The 14,387-nt window shown below is 36.7% G+C and overlaps 1 protein-coding gene across 9 annotated transcripts in view; it reads left to right on the top strand.

The window, feature by feature from the left end:
• Positions 1-12,546, top strand: part of PHC3 (polyhomeotic homolog 3) — an 86,434-nt gene extending 73,888 nt beyond the window's left edge. For 8 of the 9 annotated variants that reach the window (XM_049867711.1, XM_049867714.1, XM_049867715.1 and 5 more), the window contains one exon: positions 3,435-12,546. In XM_049867711.1, the coding sequence (XP_049723668.1) occupies positions 3,435-3,589 (155 nt within the window). In that variant the 3' untranslated portion in view covers positions 3,590-12,546. The remainder of the gene's footprint in view (positions 1-3,434) is intronic. The other variant, XR_007515124.1, reaches the window with a different exon arrangement.
• The last annotated feature ends 1,841 nt before the right edge of the window (positions 12,547-14,387 follow it).

The raw sequence follows: 14,387 nt of genomic DNA on the forward strand, positions 1-14,387 counted from the left end.
ATAACAGGCTTACTTGTGCGATCAGTTGTATCTTCTTTCTCAGAGATTTGCTCTGACTAATTCCTGTAGCTTTAGGTAAATCTTATACCAGAAAATAACATTTATCTTCACTTCTTTATGCTCTCTGGCCTTTGTAACTTTCTTTTTAGGCCTCTTTCAGCCCATTCGGGCTGTTTATAAATTTTATAATCTCTTTTGTGTTTTGTTTCTTTCCAGCTGGAGATAGGCTTCCCTCTTTGAGCAGGGCACTTTTATTTACTCCTACCGTTTTCTTTTCTCTTTGTATAACACCATCTTGTGAACCATCCTATTGGGACCATGGTAGAACGTATGTGTAGCATGCCCACATCTCAGAGCTATTGTCAGAAGAATTATTTTCTTCTAATTTTATATGAATTAAAAGGATCTATTTAGGCACAATTCTCTTTATTTGCAGTTAACTACACGTTATCTTCTTTGACTTTCTTAATACAGTGAACTACCATTTGCAGAGAGCAGTTTATTCCGTGTTTATTGATCTGTGAATCTACAGATTTGATTTCTTTGTAGGCATATAAAATAAGAATTGCCTAAAAATATGACTATGTACTGGTTTCTGTAATATTAACATTGGCATTTCCTTTATCCTGTAGTATTGAGGGGCAGGTGATATCTTTTCACCAATTTTCAGTTTTTGTGTGGGAGGTCAGTTTTTATTCGGGGTTTTTTTTGTTTAGCTGGACACTTGTGAGGTTCACTTGGGACCCATGTCTGTGTCACGTTGAAAGCTGCACTGCACTTGCTGCTGTTGGCGCAAAGCTAGCTGAGCCAAATGGCTGCTTCAGTTGGTGTATGCTTTGTATGGGTCCCTAGGGCTACCACCATTTTGCAGAACTAGATGCTCGTGTCAGAAACTCACAGAACATTAGCTCAGTATACCATGAGCACTTAAAGTTTTTCTTAATTTGTCTTTTTCTAATGAGTTTCTGGAAACTTTTTTTTTTTTTTTTTTTAAAGTTACTTTCTCATTTTTATACTAATGTAACTACGCTTTTCTGTGGTTGGCTTAAGAGTTGTCTAAAATTCCAACAATAAGGTATTCCTATTTGATGGTGCTGTTTTCTAAAAAGCTTTTTGTTCTTTATTATTTTGCTAATACATTTACTGTTCACCTACAAAAGCACAATTCGAAAAGGGATCTCAAAATACAATGGAACAAGAACATGCTATATATTTTCCTCATGGAGAATTCCTTGTTTCTATTCCCAAATGTAGCTCTTACGATCCTTGTTCTCATTGCTCCTGTTTTCTGAATCTAAGTAAGTCCTACTCTATCTTTCTCTCTCTTCTTTTCTTTCCTGTGTTCTTATAAGTAAGACTGAAGAGAGAAGAATATTAGTTCTTTCATAAAAAGAAGGATGAAGTCACAACTAGATGCAAGATTAGTCAGTTTTGTCTGCCCAGTTTTGTTGAGAGCTACCTCTGGGAAAAGAAAGGGGCTTTTCTGTGGTGAGTAACCCCATTTTAACTATATAGTTTTCTATGGTAAATGGGCAAAACCATAAAAATTTTGTAGAGAGAACTGAGATACCAATTTTTAAAAGCCTGAGAAATTATTAAAATAGAGAAATTGAAAAGCTGGCTGCTGTATGGGAAAGAGGAAAGATACAGGCAACAGAGGAGATGGGAAAACAGATAACCAAGAGACAGGATGGCTGCTCAGTTGGACACAGGAAAAAATGTTTGTGTTATTCTCACAGATAGCTCTTCTGTAGCAGATTCTGTTTTCGTTCGTTGTTATTTGTTGATTCAGTCAATCCTTCAGTGCTAGTTGCAGTAGAAAGAATAATCAGTCTCACAAAATTGTAGTGTCCAAAGGTGTGCTGTAACCATTTCCATTATCTTTTTGTGTTTTCCCTTAGAATGACTTGAATAAAACAGATTTTAAGCTTTTGCTTTTTGTAATAATTTTGCTGTCTCTTAGAAACAAACTTCCTCTTTTTTGCATTCTCTCCTCTCTTGGCTCCTTAATTCATTGCCTTCCCAGCTGGTTTCTATAACCTTAATGGGGAAGTTTACTGAGTAACCTAGACATGCAAAATTTGGCCAACAGTAAAAACATAACGAGGTTCTGGTGCGTGCTAGAGCAGTGTTAGCTGCTAAAGCACCTGGTTTAGAGTTAGGGCTGAAATACTGGTTGTTTGGCACCTACAAAAATTACTAGCCAGCAGGCTCATAATTTCAAAGATAATTTGTGTTTTCTTATAAAAAATTAAGACGAGTTCATTTTCAGCCAGTGGCCCTGAGTAATATTAAGATTATAAGTTAAAATTGCAAGTCGAACAGTGTTACACATTTCTGCAGCATGGCAGTAGATAGAGATTACAATCTTGATGGATTTGTTCTGTCCTGAGTGAACGGTAAAAATGTTGTAGATGTGTTTGACACTTGAAGGTTGTAAATTAGAGGATGGTACAGATTGGTAATGAAAGTGGTACTTTGGTACTTGAGAAAATATTTCTAAATTGTTATTTAATTGCAGAACATTATACAGTAAAACCTGCGAGAGCCGGAACTTGCTGGGACTGCCTTGTTTTTCTGGGTCTAACATCTTTCCATCTTTGACAGGGTGCAGTCTCACTACTTTTCTATTGCTGATTTTAGTGGAAAATGTCTGAGTTTTCCTTCTTTGACAGGTTTCCACCTTACACAGGCTCTGGCTTTTTGCAGGTTTTACTGTATTTTATTCCTCTGTACCATATGTAAAGGGTATATTATGCAAAGATAAGTTAGGCGTTGTTGTTGTTAGGTGCCGTCGGATCGGTTCCAACTCAGCGATCCTGTTTACAACAGAACAAGATACTGCCCAGTCCTGTGCTATCCTCACAATCATTGTTAGGCTTGAGCCCACTGTTGGAGACACTGTGTCAATCCATCTCCTTAAGGGTCTTCCTCTTTTTTGCTGACCCTCTACTTTACCAAGTATGGTGTCCATCTCCAGGGACTGATCCCTCCTGATAACATATCCAAAGTATGTGAGACATAGTCTCACCATCCTTGCTTCTAAGTTAAGCATTGTAACTAGTTAATCCATACCTGCTATATGTTGTAGCATGCTTTGGGGTGACAACATAGTCCTTTTCATGAAAGAAACATATCTCTAGACTGATCACTCTGTACATTGTATCTATCTATTACTAATTAGTTCTAGAATGTTTTTAGAACAAGGATTCCAAGTTAATTGCTTTACCTGGATTTTGAATTCTTATTTTCAGAATTCCAACAAATATTCTCTTCTTCAGGAGTGAACCTGAGGCTACCACACATCAACTTCATTTGTCTCTCAGCCTGTATTTCAGATACTCAGACCCAGTGAGAGCATGACTGTGAACTGTTAGGAGTAACGTCTGATTGTAGTGAATTACTTCTTACTCTTTCCCTTGGTCATGTTCCAGGCTGCCAGGATATCGCAGACGAGTTCAGAGCACAGGAGATTGATGGACAGGCCCTTCTTCTGCTAAAAGAAGACCACCTCATGAGTGCCATGAACATCAAGCTAGGCCCAGCCCTAAAGATCTGTGCACGCATCAACTCTCTGAAGGAATCTTAACAGGAACGTGAGGCTTTGTGGTAACAGTAGTTTTACTCTTCTCAAACAGATCTGTAAGGTAAAGGCTCCAGCCGGCCTGGCTATTACACTTATTATGATGGATAGCCAAGCACACTGGGATCTCTGCATCAAATAAATGTTGGCATTTCTTCTACAAATAAAATCATTCATCATATGTTTTAATAATTAGCCAACATTGGTGAAATTAATTTTACAGGTTACATGCATCAGTGAAAGACTTGTTATAGAAGGTCATAATATTTTTCAAACAGACGTGTTGTACTAGACAATTTTTTTAAAGGTAATGTTTGCATTAATATAAAGAATCATTTTAAAAGTAATTTAATGATTTTACATTTCTCCTTCTTTGATTCGTTTTTCTTATACATTTTTATACCCTATTTACTTAGTTTTTTAAAGGTTGTCAGAAGAGCTATGTCATGGAATAATTTAGGAGTCCAGTGACTGGAATCGTATGCAATGAAATGTCGATGTACATTTTAACAAAACATGTCCTTTAGACAGATGCTTTGCCTATAAAAAGGATTGCATTCTAGCATGAACAATGGTGATCTGGAAGTCAGATGAGTTGGTTCCTATTCTGAACTTGACCAAGAGTTTGGCCTTGACTGAGAAAGTTAGTGTTCTCTCATCTTTTGCGCATGTAGAGCAGTAGTTCTCAACGGGAGGGAAATTTTGCTTCCCAGGGGACATTTGGCAATGTCTAGAAACATTTTGGTTGTCACACCTGGGGGTGGGGGGAAGGGGAGGAGTTGCTACTGACATCTAGTGGGTAGAAGCCAGGGATGTTGTTGCTAAACATCCTACAATACACAGGACAGCCCTCCATAACAAGGAGCATCTGGCCCAAAATGTCAGTAGTTCCAGGGTTGAAACCCTGAAGTAGAATGAGGAGTGTTAAGTATTGCTCTTTTTCACCCAAAGGATATTTTGTAATGATGGAGTATAATAAGGAATACATATACAATGAGAGAATTATTCAGATAATGTCAGTGGTGTGCTAAAGGTGTTTTTTTTTTTTTCTCTTTCAGTTTTAGGCATACTCGGAAAAGAGGAGACAATCTCCATTATGAACTGACCTATAAAATAAGGACTAGCTTCCTAATAAGTTGACTCTCAGAAAGTACTGATTGATATTAACTATTTTTCATATCTCTGTGCTCCTCTGCACTGATGAAGGCATAAATATAATTATACCTTATGAACCAGTGAGGAAATAGTCTGTAGGGGATACGTGGTGGTTCTTTGGATTCTTTCTTATGTTGAATATGCTGGGTCTAGCTAGAATGCACATTCCTTTTTCCTTTACATGCTTTTTCCCTTGCATGCTTCCTGCAAAGCACTTACCAAGTGATATCTCTTGGGAGGTCAGATCTAATTTTGTATGTACATTTTTAAGGAAGAAATTTTAAAGTGGAATCTTTCACTGAGCACAGTTAGTATTCTATAGAATTAGGACACACTTAAAATCATTTGTGGTAGCCTGGAGAGCTTCGTTGTCCTGGACCTTGAAGATTTTATTTGAGAAGATTACGCAGGTTTTGTTTTAATCTTTTCGTGTATCTTTACCACATAATTGAGATATTTTAATAATTGAGGGAACACACAGTGTCTACTTGGCAGAAATGCAGTAAGTGGAGAAAGAGTCCGTGAGTTTCAGTCATCTCCACTGCTCTTCTCAGAAAGATTGTGTCGAACTAGAAAAAGACTAAGATGTCAATACAGACATCGCAGATTTTATCTTTTGGCTTTGTGTACATTAGAGAATGTTGATTATTTTTATACAGAAATACAGCGGGTAATTTTTTTAATCTTTTAGATGCCTCTTGTTTGAATGTATGCTTTGTGAGATTCTTTTGTGTAGTAATGTTTAAAAAAAAAAAAGTTTACTGATAGTGTAGGGTTAGAAAGTGTAACATAGTATAAGGCTCATGTTCCAGACCTACAATAGCTTCTGTCTGTGTTACATATTTCTTTATGTCACATTTCAAGGAAAAGTAAGGTACTCTGTAGTCAGTTTTCATATATTAGTTGTCATATACTTGACTTTTGAATACAATTGCCCCTTGTCTTTTTTCAGAGTTTCAGAACACAATTACAGGCTAAGCATTAGTAGATGGCCCACTATATAGGTGGTGCGCAGAGGAAATGCTCCCTTGGAATTAAAATTTTATCACAGATAATCCATACACAATTAGTACAAAATCGATTATTTGACATTAGACTCCCCTAGCAATGAAGAGGAGTCTAACGCCACTTCACTCCCCTAGTGAAGAAGGAGGGGACTAATAGGAGGAAAGGCATTTCAGACCCCAGAAGCTGGTACAGTTAACTGAGTGAGGTCATATGGTATAGATATGGCCTTTGTCAGAAATTCAAAATAATAAATTGTATTTGTCCGATCCCAGTTACAGCAATAAACAGGTTATATAGTTTTTATGATGTCAAGCTCCACCTGTAATCAGACTCATTATTTCACTCTGTTTATCATGTGATCTTGCCCTTTGGAGCATATATAGTTCTGAAGATAACTCTTATTATCAATAGCCTTTAAAGTATTAACTTTGAACTGTGTTGTAGGTTTGCCTTTTATTTACTCTCCCTCTTCTCATATCAGTCATTAGGTACTTGTTGAGAGTCCCTGTGCCTGCCACTGTGTTAAGTATCCTAGAGGGGCTTACAGGAGAGGTTTCTGCTTGAGAATGTCCTATCTATTGTCATAAGAGCAGTCCAGACCTTCTGTTGTCCCCACTCAAAACATACCCAAAAAATACACTTGCTTTTTTCAAGTGAATTGTGTTATCTAGAAGTGGCTCACGTGCTTTCTTTATCTTAATTCCAAAGCTTCCATTATATTTAATGAACATATAGATGGTAACACTGGTGTCCACCCCTTTCCTGAGCCTCAAACATGGTTGAAACAATTTAGTTGGTGATGTATAGGTGGGGAGGGTGCATTTCTTTTCATTTCCTTTCGTATTACTAGTTGTTTTAGGATTTTGATTGGGGAGAGAGAATGACAAGCAGAGATGGGACATGGGAGAATCTTCCTATTTTTGCCAACTAAATTTGCATTTTCTGACTTCTTTTAACTGATGCATTCTTTTCCCATGGGGTGGGGGTGGGGGTGGGGAACACAAGTTTGAAATTTTATTCCCTTTAAGCTTTCTTCTCCTCGGAAAGTCAACAAACTTGAGTGAGCTGGTGTAATGTTTACCTTTTCCATGACGTTAATTTTTATTAAGCGAGCCTTGTGTCCCAATACCCAGTACGTAAAACACAGCTGTGCAACTCTGATGTAATGAGTATAGGGTGGGATAGAGTGTTGTCCCAACGCCTGTCACCTTCTTAGTGGCATGTAACTATTTCCATGATACTTTTAATTTTCCATGGTATCTTCTAAATAGAAGCTCGTTTGTTCATTTCCCTTAGTTCTATCACCCAGGGGTAGAGAAGGTGGAATGGGTGGGAAGAAATGTTAGGAAGAACCTTGAGAATGGGAAAGAGGCAGACAAGAAACCTGCCATTTTACTTGGTCTAGCCCACTTCAACACTGAACAAATTTTTGCACTTTTGAAGTGATTATTTATGTTTTACCTAGTTTTAAAGAGACATGATTTTCTTCTTTTAGGTTGTCTTACTGTTTATCTTTGTTCCTGGGTCTGCTAAAACACTAGAACTGTATGGGAACAGTGTCGTGACCATGCCTTTGAATAATTCTTGACGCAGCAAATCTTCACATAACAAGTATGAAATCATTATAGTCAGATATGAATAAAAACAGTTTGGGAAAGAATAAACTGTTATGATGTATGTGAATGATGCTATCCTAACAGCTGTATATCCAGCAGATGAAATCCCTGGCTGGACACACGGTTAAAACTTTTTAAGAGAGACATTTTCAACAGAATAGGCTGGTTAAACACTTTGTGGTTTGAATGTTCACACCCTTGGGGAATAGCAGGGACGCATGCTGTCTGTGTACAACTGGCAGTGAGTATTACCTGATGGCGTGAAAGGCCTCGCTTACTCCTTACCCCCACTAAAGTCTCTCCCAGCCCCGAGAAAACTCTACATGAAAACTTTCTTCAGAGAGAGAGACCTTTGCCTGACAATGCTTAGAGAGGATTTTGCAGTGGGGATCTAGGGAGCAGCAGGGGCCACAGGACCTGACAGTCCTGTACCAGCAGAGCCTTTATCTATGCCAGAGGTGTGCTTGGCCTGTTCCTTGTGCACCATGTATAACTAGCTGGGCCCAGAGTGGACTTTTCTGGTGGGAACAATAAAGGAGAGAAGTGAAGAAGGAGGGGACTGATACGAGGAAACGCATTCCAGACCCCAGAAGCTGGTGCAGTTAACTGAGTGAGGTCATACAGTATAGATATGGCCTTTGTCAGTAATTCAAAATAATAAATTGTATCTGTCAGATCCCAGTTACAACAATAAACTGGTTATAGTTTTTATGATGTCAAGATCCACCTGTAATCAAACTCATTTCACTCTATCATGTGATCTTGCCCTTTGGAGCATATATAGTTCCGATGATAAGTTACTCATTTTGTGTAATCGGAATTACAGAGGAGTACCATTTTCAGATGTCACAGTTGAATCAACCTTGTGGATTGTTATAAAGAAGGGCATTTTAAAAATAGTATTTCATTTATTAGGTTGTGTCTCAGTTGAGAACTGGGTGACTAAGAGCTATAGGTTTCTCTTCAGTAGTCTGGATTTCAGTAAACACAAGCCTACCTCTATTTATTTGGCGCACAGCAGTGTGGATCAGGAAGTGAACTGTTTGACTGACATTCATCAATAATGGTCTTTTGTAAAATTAGAGCATTTGTTTCATCTCCAAGACTGTGATTCAATTTAGGTAAGCACAAATACAGTATTAAGAAAAGTAAATATGGCAGTCTTATTAAAATTTAATTTCAACCTGTCAAAGCTGTACATCTTTTTAAAAAATTCTTTGGGAAGATATTCCTCTTTTGTTAGAGGTTCATGAAACATATCAGTATACAGTTTCCTTCATGGCAGCAATACAAGCCATTTCTTTAGTAAAAAATGTTTAAAATTATACTATCTTTGGAAAAATAGTTTCCTAAATTTCTAAAAAGTTTCAGAGTTTTACATATTATTTTTTAGAGCTTATTTAACCTATTTAAAATTAGACTATGAAAAAGCTTTTTTAAAAAGTTGTAGAGCACTAAAACAAGTATAATTATTACCATCATCTTCCAGAGAAAAAGTTTGTCTTTTTCTGAACTTCGAAGTTCCACTTTAGTAAAAGTAGATTGGGAGGAGTTCATCCCTTCCTCTTTCAATCTGAAGGTGGCTTCTGTAATGAAAATTCTTCCGTTCTGCTGTACTTTGGGAGCTAGATTTAAATGCACACGCACGCACACGTACATGTACTTCTTAAGTTCCGTGTTTATGGAACCTTTGGGGAAGTTTTTCCATGAATGTATTATTTGCTCCCTTTTTAGAGCTTCTGAACTTTTTTGGGAAATAAGATGGCAAGTTTAATCTCAGAGGGTTGGAGAAGTGGTACAAAATGAGGTTCTGGCTAATGCTTTATACTTTAGAAAAATATTTTTTCTACTACCTTTCAAAAGTACAACTGTTGGTCTCGTTGAGTGCCACTGGCAGCATTCGGTATGAATCCAGAGAAGGAAAACCTGTGCAAAAAATTTAAAAGGCGTTGTTTAAAAGAAGTATAGTAATGAAAACCTTAATTGGAAGAAATCGGCATAAATGTAAAACTTTACAGCAATGTGGTATAGCTTTAAATATAAGAGCAGTCTAGTAAGTCCTTTTAGACCACCCATTAAACTAAGTCCCGTAATCTTCTGGATTGATAGTAGCCATCATTTATTGGCTTAAAAGTTATACTTCACAGACTGTTATCAGTGTTAAGTCCATATTTTGTGGCGCTTTAATAGAGGTAAATAAAGTTGGCATGTACAGTAGAGCAGTAGGGCTTATTGTCATCTGTGAAATAAACACCAACCTGTTTTAGAAAGAAGGAATTTTAAGTTTTGCCTCAAGTAACCAGAATTGTCCAGCTTTTAAAGTCTTTGTTTAGATTGCTTTCTTAAAAGTAATTTATCACTTTGTTTTAGGTAGTATTAAATAATGAGTAAATAATCTACTTCCATAGTGATTAATAGATGAACATGGTCAGTGAATTAACTTGAGAGTAAAGATAAACCATTCTGGCCTGTGTGGGACACTTGGGCAGTTTACTGTCCTTGGCTTTTTTTTTTACCTCAGTTTCCTCTTCCATATTTACAGCATGATGTCTCTGCTACTCAAAATTTTGTTTCAGTTTAAATAATCTTTAAGGTGCCTTGCAGTTCAAAACTATGGATTCTGGGCCACATAGTGGGGTATTTTTAAAGTTGCTCCTACTTAGTTCTCTTTTCTGCTTTTACTGGTTCATGTTTCTATTAAAGAGTTTTTGCTCAAAGATATTTATTAATCATTCGTTTCCTGGGACAGACAGTATTTGTTCTCCTAAGAATTAAGGTAAAAGATTCATACAGGCAAACAAATGAGGGCATTTTTCTAAATGCTACTTGCTATATTAAGCACTAAACATCTGAACACTGCCATTCCTGCATTTATTCACTCATTCGACAAACCATCTGAGCATTTGCTATGTGCAGTGTGTGCCTGTACATGACTTAAGGAACTAATGTAAGTAAAGAAAATTCTCCCAGACAAAATTTTGATTAATAAGTGTAGCTTAAATATACATGGACATAATTGTTACCTCTTAATATGCTTATGCAATGGGGAAAGGTTTAGATTAGGTGACATCTAAGGGGTCTGAGAGAGTCCCATCACAATTCCTGAGACACATTTCACAAACTAAATAGCTGTCAACCATACACCCAGTTAGGTTACAAAATTAAGGGTACCGACCATTAAGGACTGAGTATTTTAAGACTGGTGGGACAGATCATATTTCACAGAATTATTTTGACACTGTAATCTGTTCCTGAGCATTGCTGTACAGGGCGACTGACGAAGCTGGTACTGACTTACACAGTTTTAACTGCAAAGGCTTTATGTTTAGAACTGATGGTGTAATGACTTTTTTTTTTTTTTTTTGGTAGATGAAGGTTTACAGAACTGGCTTCTCATTAAACTGTTAATACACATATTATTTTATGACATTGGTTACCACCCCCACAACATGTCAACAGACAATGTAGCAACTTTTCAAAACTGAAAAAAATCTCAAAGATTGCTGGGACAGGTTTTTAAAGGAAGAAAAAGTACACAAATTTTATTTTTAAGGTTATTACAAATATCCACTTTTTAAAGATGTGTAAGAATCAGTAATAGCACATGTTATTACGTGGTAAATGAGTGTTCTTTAAAGTACAGAACTGGTAAACATAAACCAGTTCCATGCTTGAATTGACAAGTATTTGAGGAGTAAGCACTGAGCAGGAGAATGGGTAAATGAAATGGGTAAAGGTCCCTCAGGGCCCTGGGATTCTGGGAATCACATTGCAGTTCCTGTTGGCACAGCTTTACATGGGGACATCAGTTGATACTTAGTCTCCATGAAGATATGAAACAAAAGTATCTAACATTAAAAACTCTTTCATGCATCATAGCTGTAGCTTTTTAAAGCAAGAAAATGTCCAAATAAGTGTTGGATTAGAATTTATACCAAACTGATTGAAAATAGGAACAACTAATATCCAAGTAGCCAGAGTCTGGGTTTTAAAAAACTGTTGCATGGTGTTTGTTAAAAATTACTTTTAAAATGTTTTACCTAATTTTTCAATTATGCTGTTAAAATAGTTATTGCATAAATACCTTTTATATATGTCTTTTTACGTTTAAAAAGTCAACCAGTTGTGCAAAGATGGTATTTTGGATGATGTCCAGTTTCCAGGGTGTTTAACTAGGTTCCTAATCAGTTTGCATTCAAAACCTTAGTTGCATTTTATTTTTTCCTATAGGAAAAAACAAGTCAAAATTAAGCTGCAGACTGTCCTGGGAGTCAGGATTATGCTGGTAGCTAAGGCTGCATGTTGTGGACAGCAGTGGGCAGGGCTGGGTGCTGACAGGGGTGGCAGGCATTTCAAACTGCTCTGTTGAATTAGGACTTCTTTCCTTCTTGCTGTTAAATTTGTTTAAAATTGTTTAAATTGTTGTGGTTAACTTTTTTTGTTTGTTTTTAGTGCTTCAAGCGCGTGTTAACTGATTTTTTTATTCCTCCTCTTGGTTTCTCCCATTGTTTTAAGATAGGACTTTGATATTAATAAGAGCTCAAAAGGTGATCCACCCAGGATGAGCAAAGCATCACCAAGGGGAAAGAAAACATGTTTTTATCTTTACAGGAAACATGTCAAGATTATATATAGATGTGTTCTTTACATTCGATATTGTATTAGAGTCCTCCTCACAAGAAATGAAATAGTTTTAGCACTCTTAGCATTAGAGTTCCTAGATTGGTGTCTATAGCTACAGTTATAAAATGTATAACCTAAAACTGAAGTTAATTTTGCATTGTAAGAGCACACCATGATCTATGTAAAAAGATTGTCCATTTGGTGTATTTTTTTAAGAAAGAAAGCACTTTCATATTAACAAGTAGCATGTGTATGAATTTTAGATTTCATATTTGTGTCTGTATTAAGTGAAGTAAAATTGAACATTCAAATGTTTGTTGATGGCAACATTAACTATGAAATTAAAGCACCTTACACTCTGCTGCTTAAACTTGCTTGTAATTGCACCTTTGTTACCTGCACATTTTCACATAGAATATTGTTGTAACATTGCTTCATGTGGGTCTGGATGGAAGATTGGTGGGCCTACAGGATCATTTATTTATATTGTTTATATTACAATAATATATTGTAGATCCAATGTAAGTTCACTTCTTTACAAATAAAACCCTCTTCCATTTGGCTGGTCTATTGAATAATTTTTTCTGTAAGTTTATGAGGCATTGGGAACATCCTCTCTAAGTGAACAAGCAAATAATACTCTTAACGAGGGGTTTGAAATACTGGTAATTCTCCTAGTTCAAATTTGTGAAGAGAGTGTAAACATTTACTAATTAAGCACGGTATATTTTGAAATATTCCCGTGTTACAGCCAATTGGAAAGAGATAAGATTCAGGGGAAACAGTAACACGGAAGTAGGACGGGGGTGGGTTAGACATTCTAAAGACCTTCTAACCCTGTTGTTCCCTGTAGCTGTAGGATTCAGTTGACCTTTAGATGCAGTTGGCTCTCTATATGTACTTGGTTTTTATAGAACAATCTGATTTTCATCCCTCACTATTTTCTCTAAGCAGGTTTTAATATAATGCTAGTCAACATAGTGGTTATTTCTCTGCCCTGTAATGTCTGTTAACAGACCCTGACCATACAGATGGGCATGATTCAGGCGAGTCCACTCTCCCATCCCTAGGAGTTTTTATTTGAAGCTAGGAGAGAGATGCTTTAAATAGGCATAATAAAAGCCTTGAGCTGTAAGCATGCAGAATGCCTACCACGGGGAAAAGTAAAACCGAAATCGACCCACAGATTTCTCTGGGTAGGTTACTTGTTGTCTTTCTTAATATCCAGCTTTTTCTTAGAATGGCTCAGGTTGGGCTTGTATTGCTTGCAACTCAAAGAATTCCTGAGTAATTATCCAGCAACATTTCCCAAATTGCTGGCGGGTACAGTGGTTTAAGAGCTTGGCTGCTAACCAAAAGGTAGGCAGTTCGAATCCACCAGCCGCTCCTTGGAAATTCTGTGGGGCAGTTCTTCTCTGTCCTATAGGGTCGCTGCGAGTAGGAATTGACTCGAAGGCAACAGGTTTGTTTGTTTTTTAGTATTAACTAGAAAGACTTGTATGTCCAAATAAGCAGGTTTCTTTACAGTTGAACTTCAGAGTCTTTATGATGTTCATGGGCATTGTGCATTTTCAGGTGAAAAATACAGGAAACAGCATTCTCCACATTTGACCCTGAAACCATACTTTTGAGAAACAATGAATGGGATCAATGAAAGGTGGTGAAACAGGAACTCTGCAGCCAGCAGGCCTGGGTTGGAATCCCAGCTCCCTCAGCTGTGCTGTATTACTGGAATGAGTGACTTGATTTCTATGTGTTAATTTCCTCATAGAGCTGTGATTAAATCAGTTGCTGAATGCAAAACATTTAAATTGTGCCTGGCACACAGGAAGGACTTCCTAAATCTTTGTTACTATTTGTGCTCCTTGTTCTTATAACTTGTTTTAGGACATTTTTAAAACATTGGAAAGCAATCCACTTGTGGATCATAAACTCAATTTAGTGGGTCACAACCAGCATTAAGGAAAAAAAAAAATCCACTACAGAAGGTATTTATATAACATGTAAAGGTAAGTATTGTGACGTATACACTTATGTGTATCTATAAGTGAATATGTGTGTGGGTCATCAAGTAAAAATATATTTTACTATAAAAAAATATATATTTTACTATTAAAAAAAAATAGGTGCCCCAAAAAACTAAGAGCTACCAATTTAGAGAAAATGCTCGGTTTAGGTTAATTTTAAAAAATCTTGCAGCATATATTAGTATTTGTAAAATCATGATCAAAGTATATACTCAATTTCATTCATAAAGTACCTTCAGATTGTTCTGCCATTCAAAGTGCTTTATTCCAGTGTTCTCAACTGGGGCAGTTTTGCCTCACAGGAAATATTTGGTGATGTCTGAAACTTTTTTTCCTAAATTTTATTTTGTTGTTAAGAATATACATAGCAAAACA

This window comes from Elephas maximus, chromosome 23, assembly GCF_024166365.1.
Source record: "Elephas maximus indicus isolate mEleMax1 chromosome 23, mEleMax1 primary haplotype, whole genome shotgun sequence".
NCBI classification, from domain to species: domain Eukaryota; kingdom Metazoa; phylum Chordata; class Mammalia; order Proboscidea; family Elephantidae; genus Elephas; species Elephas maximus.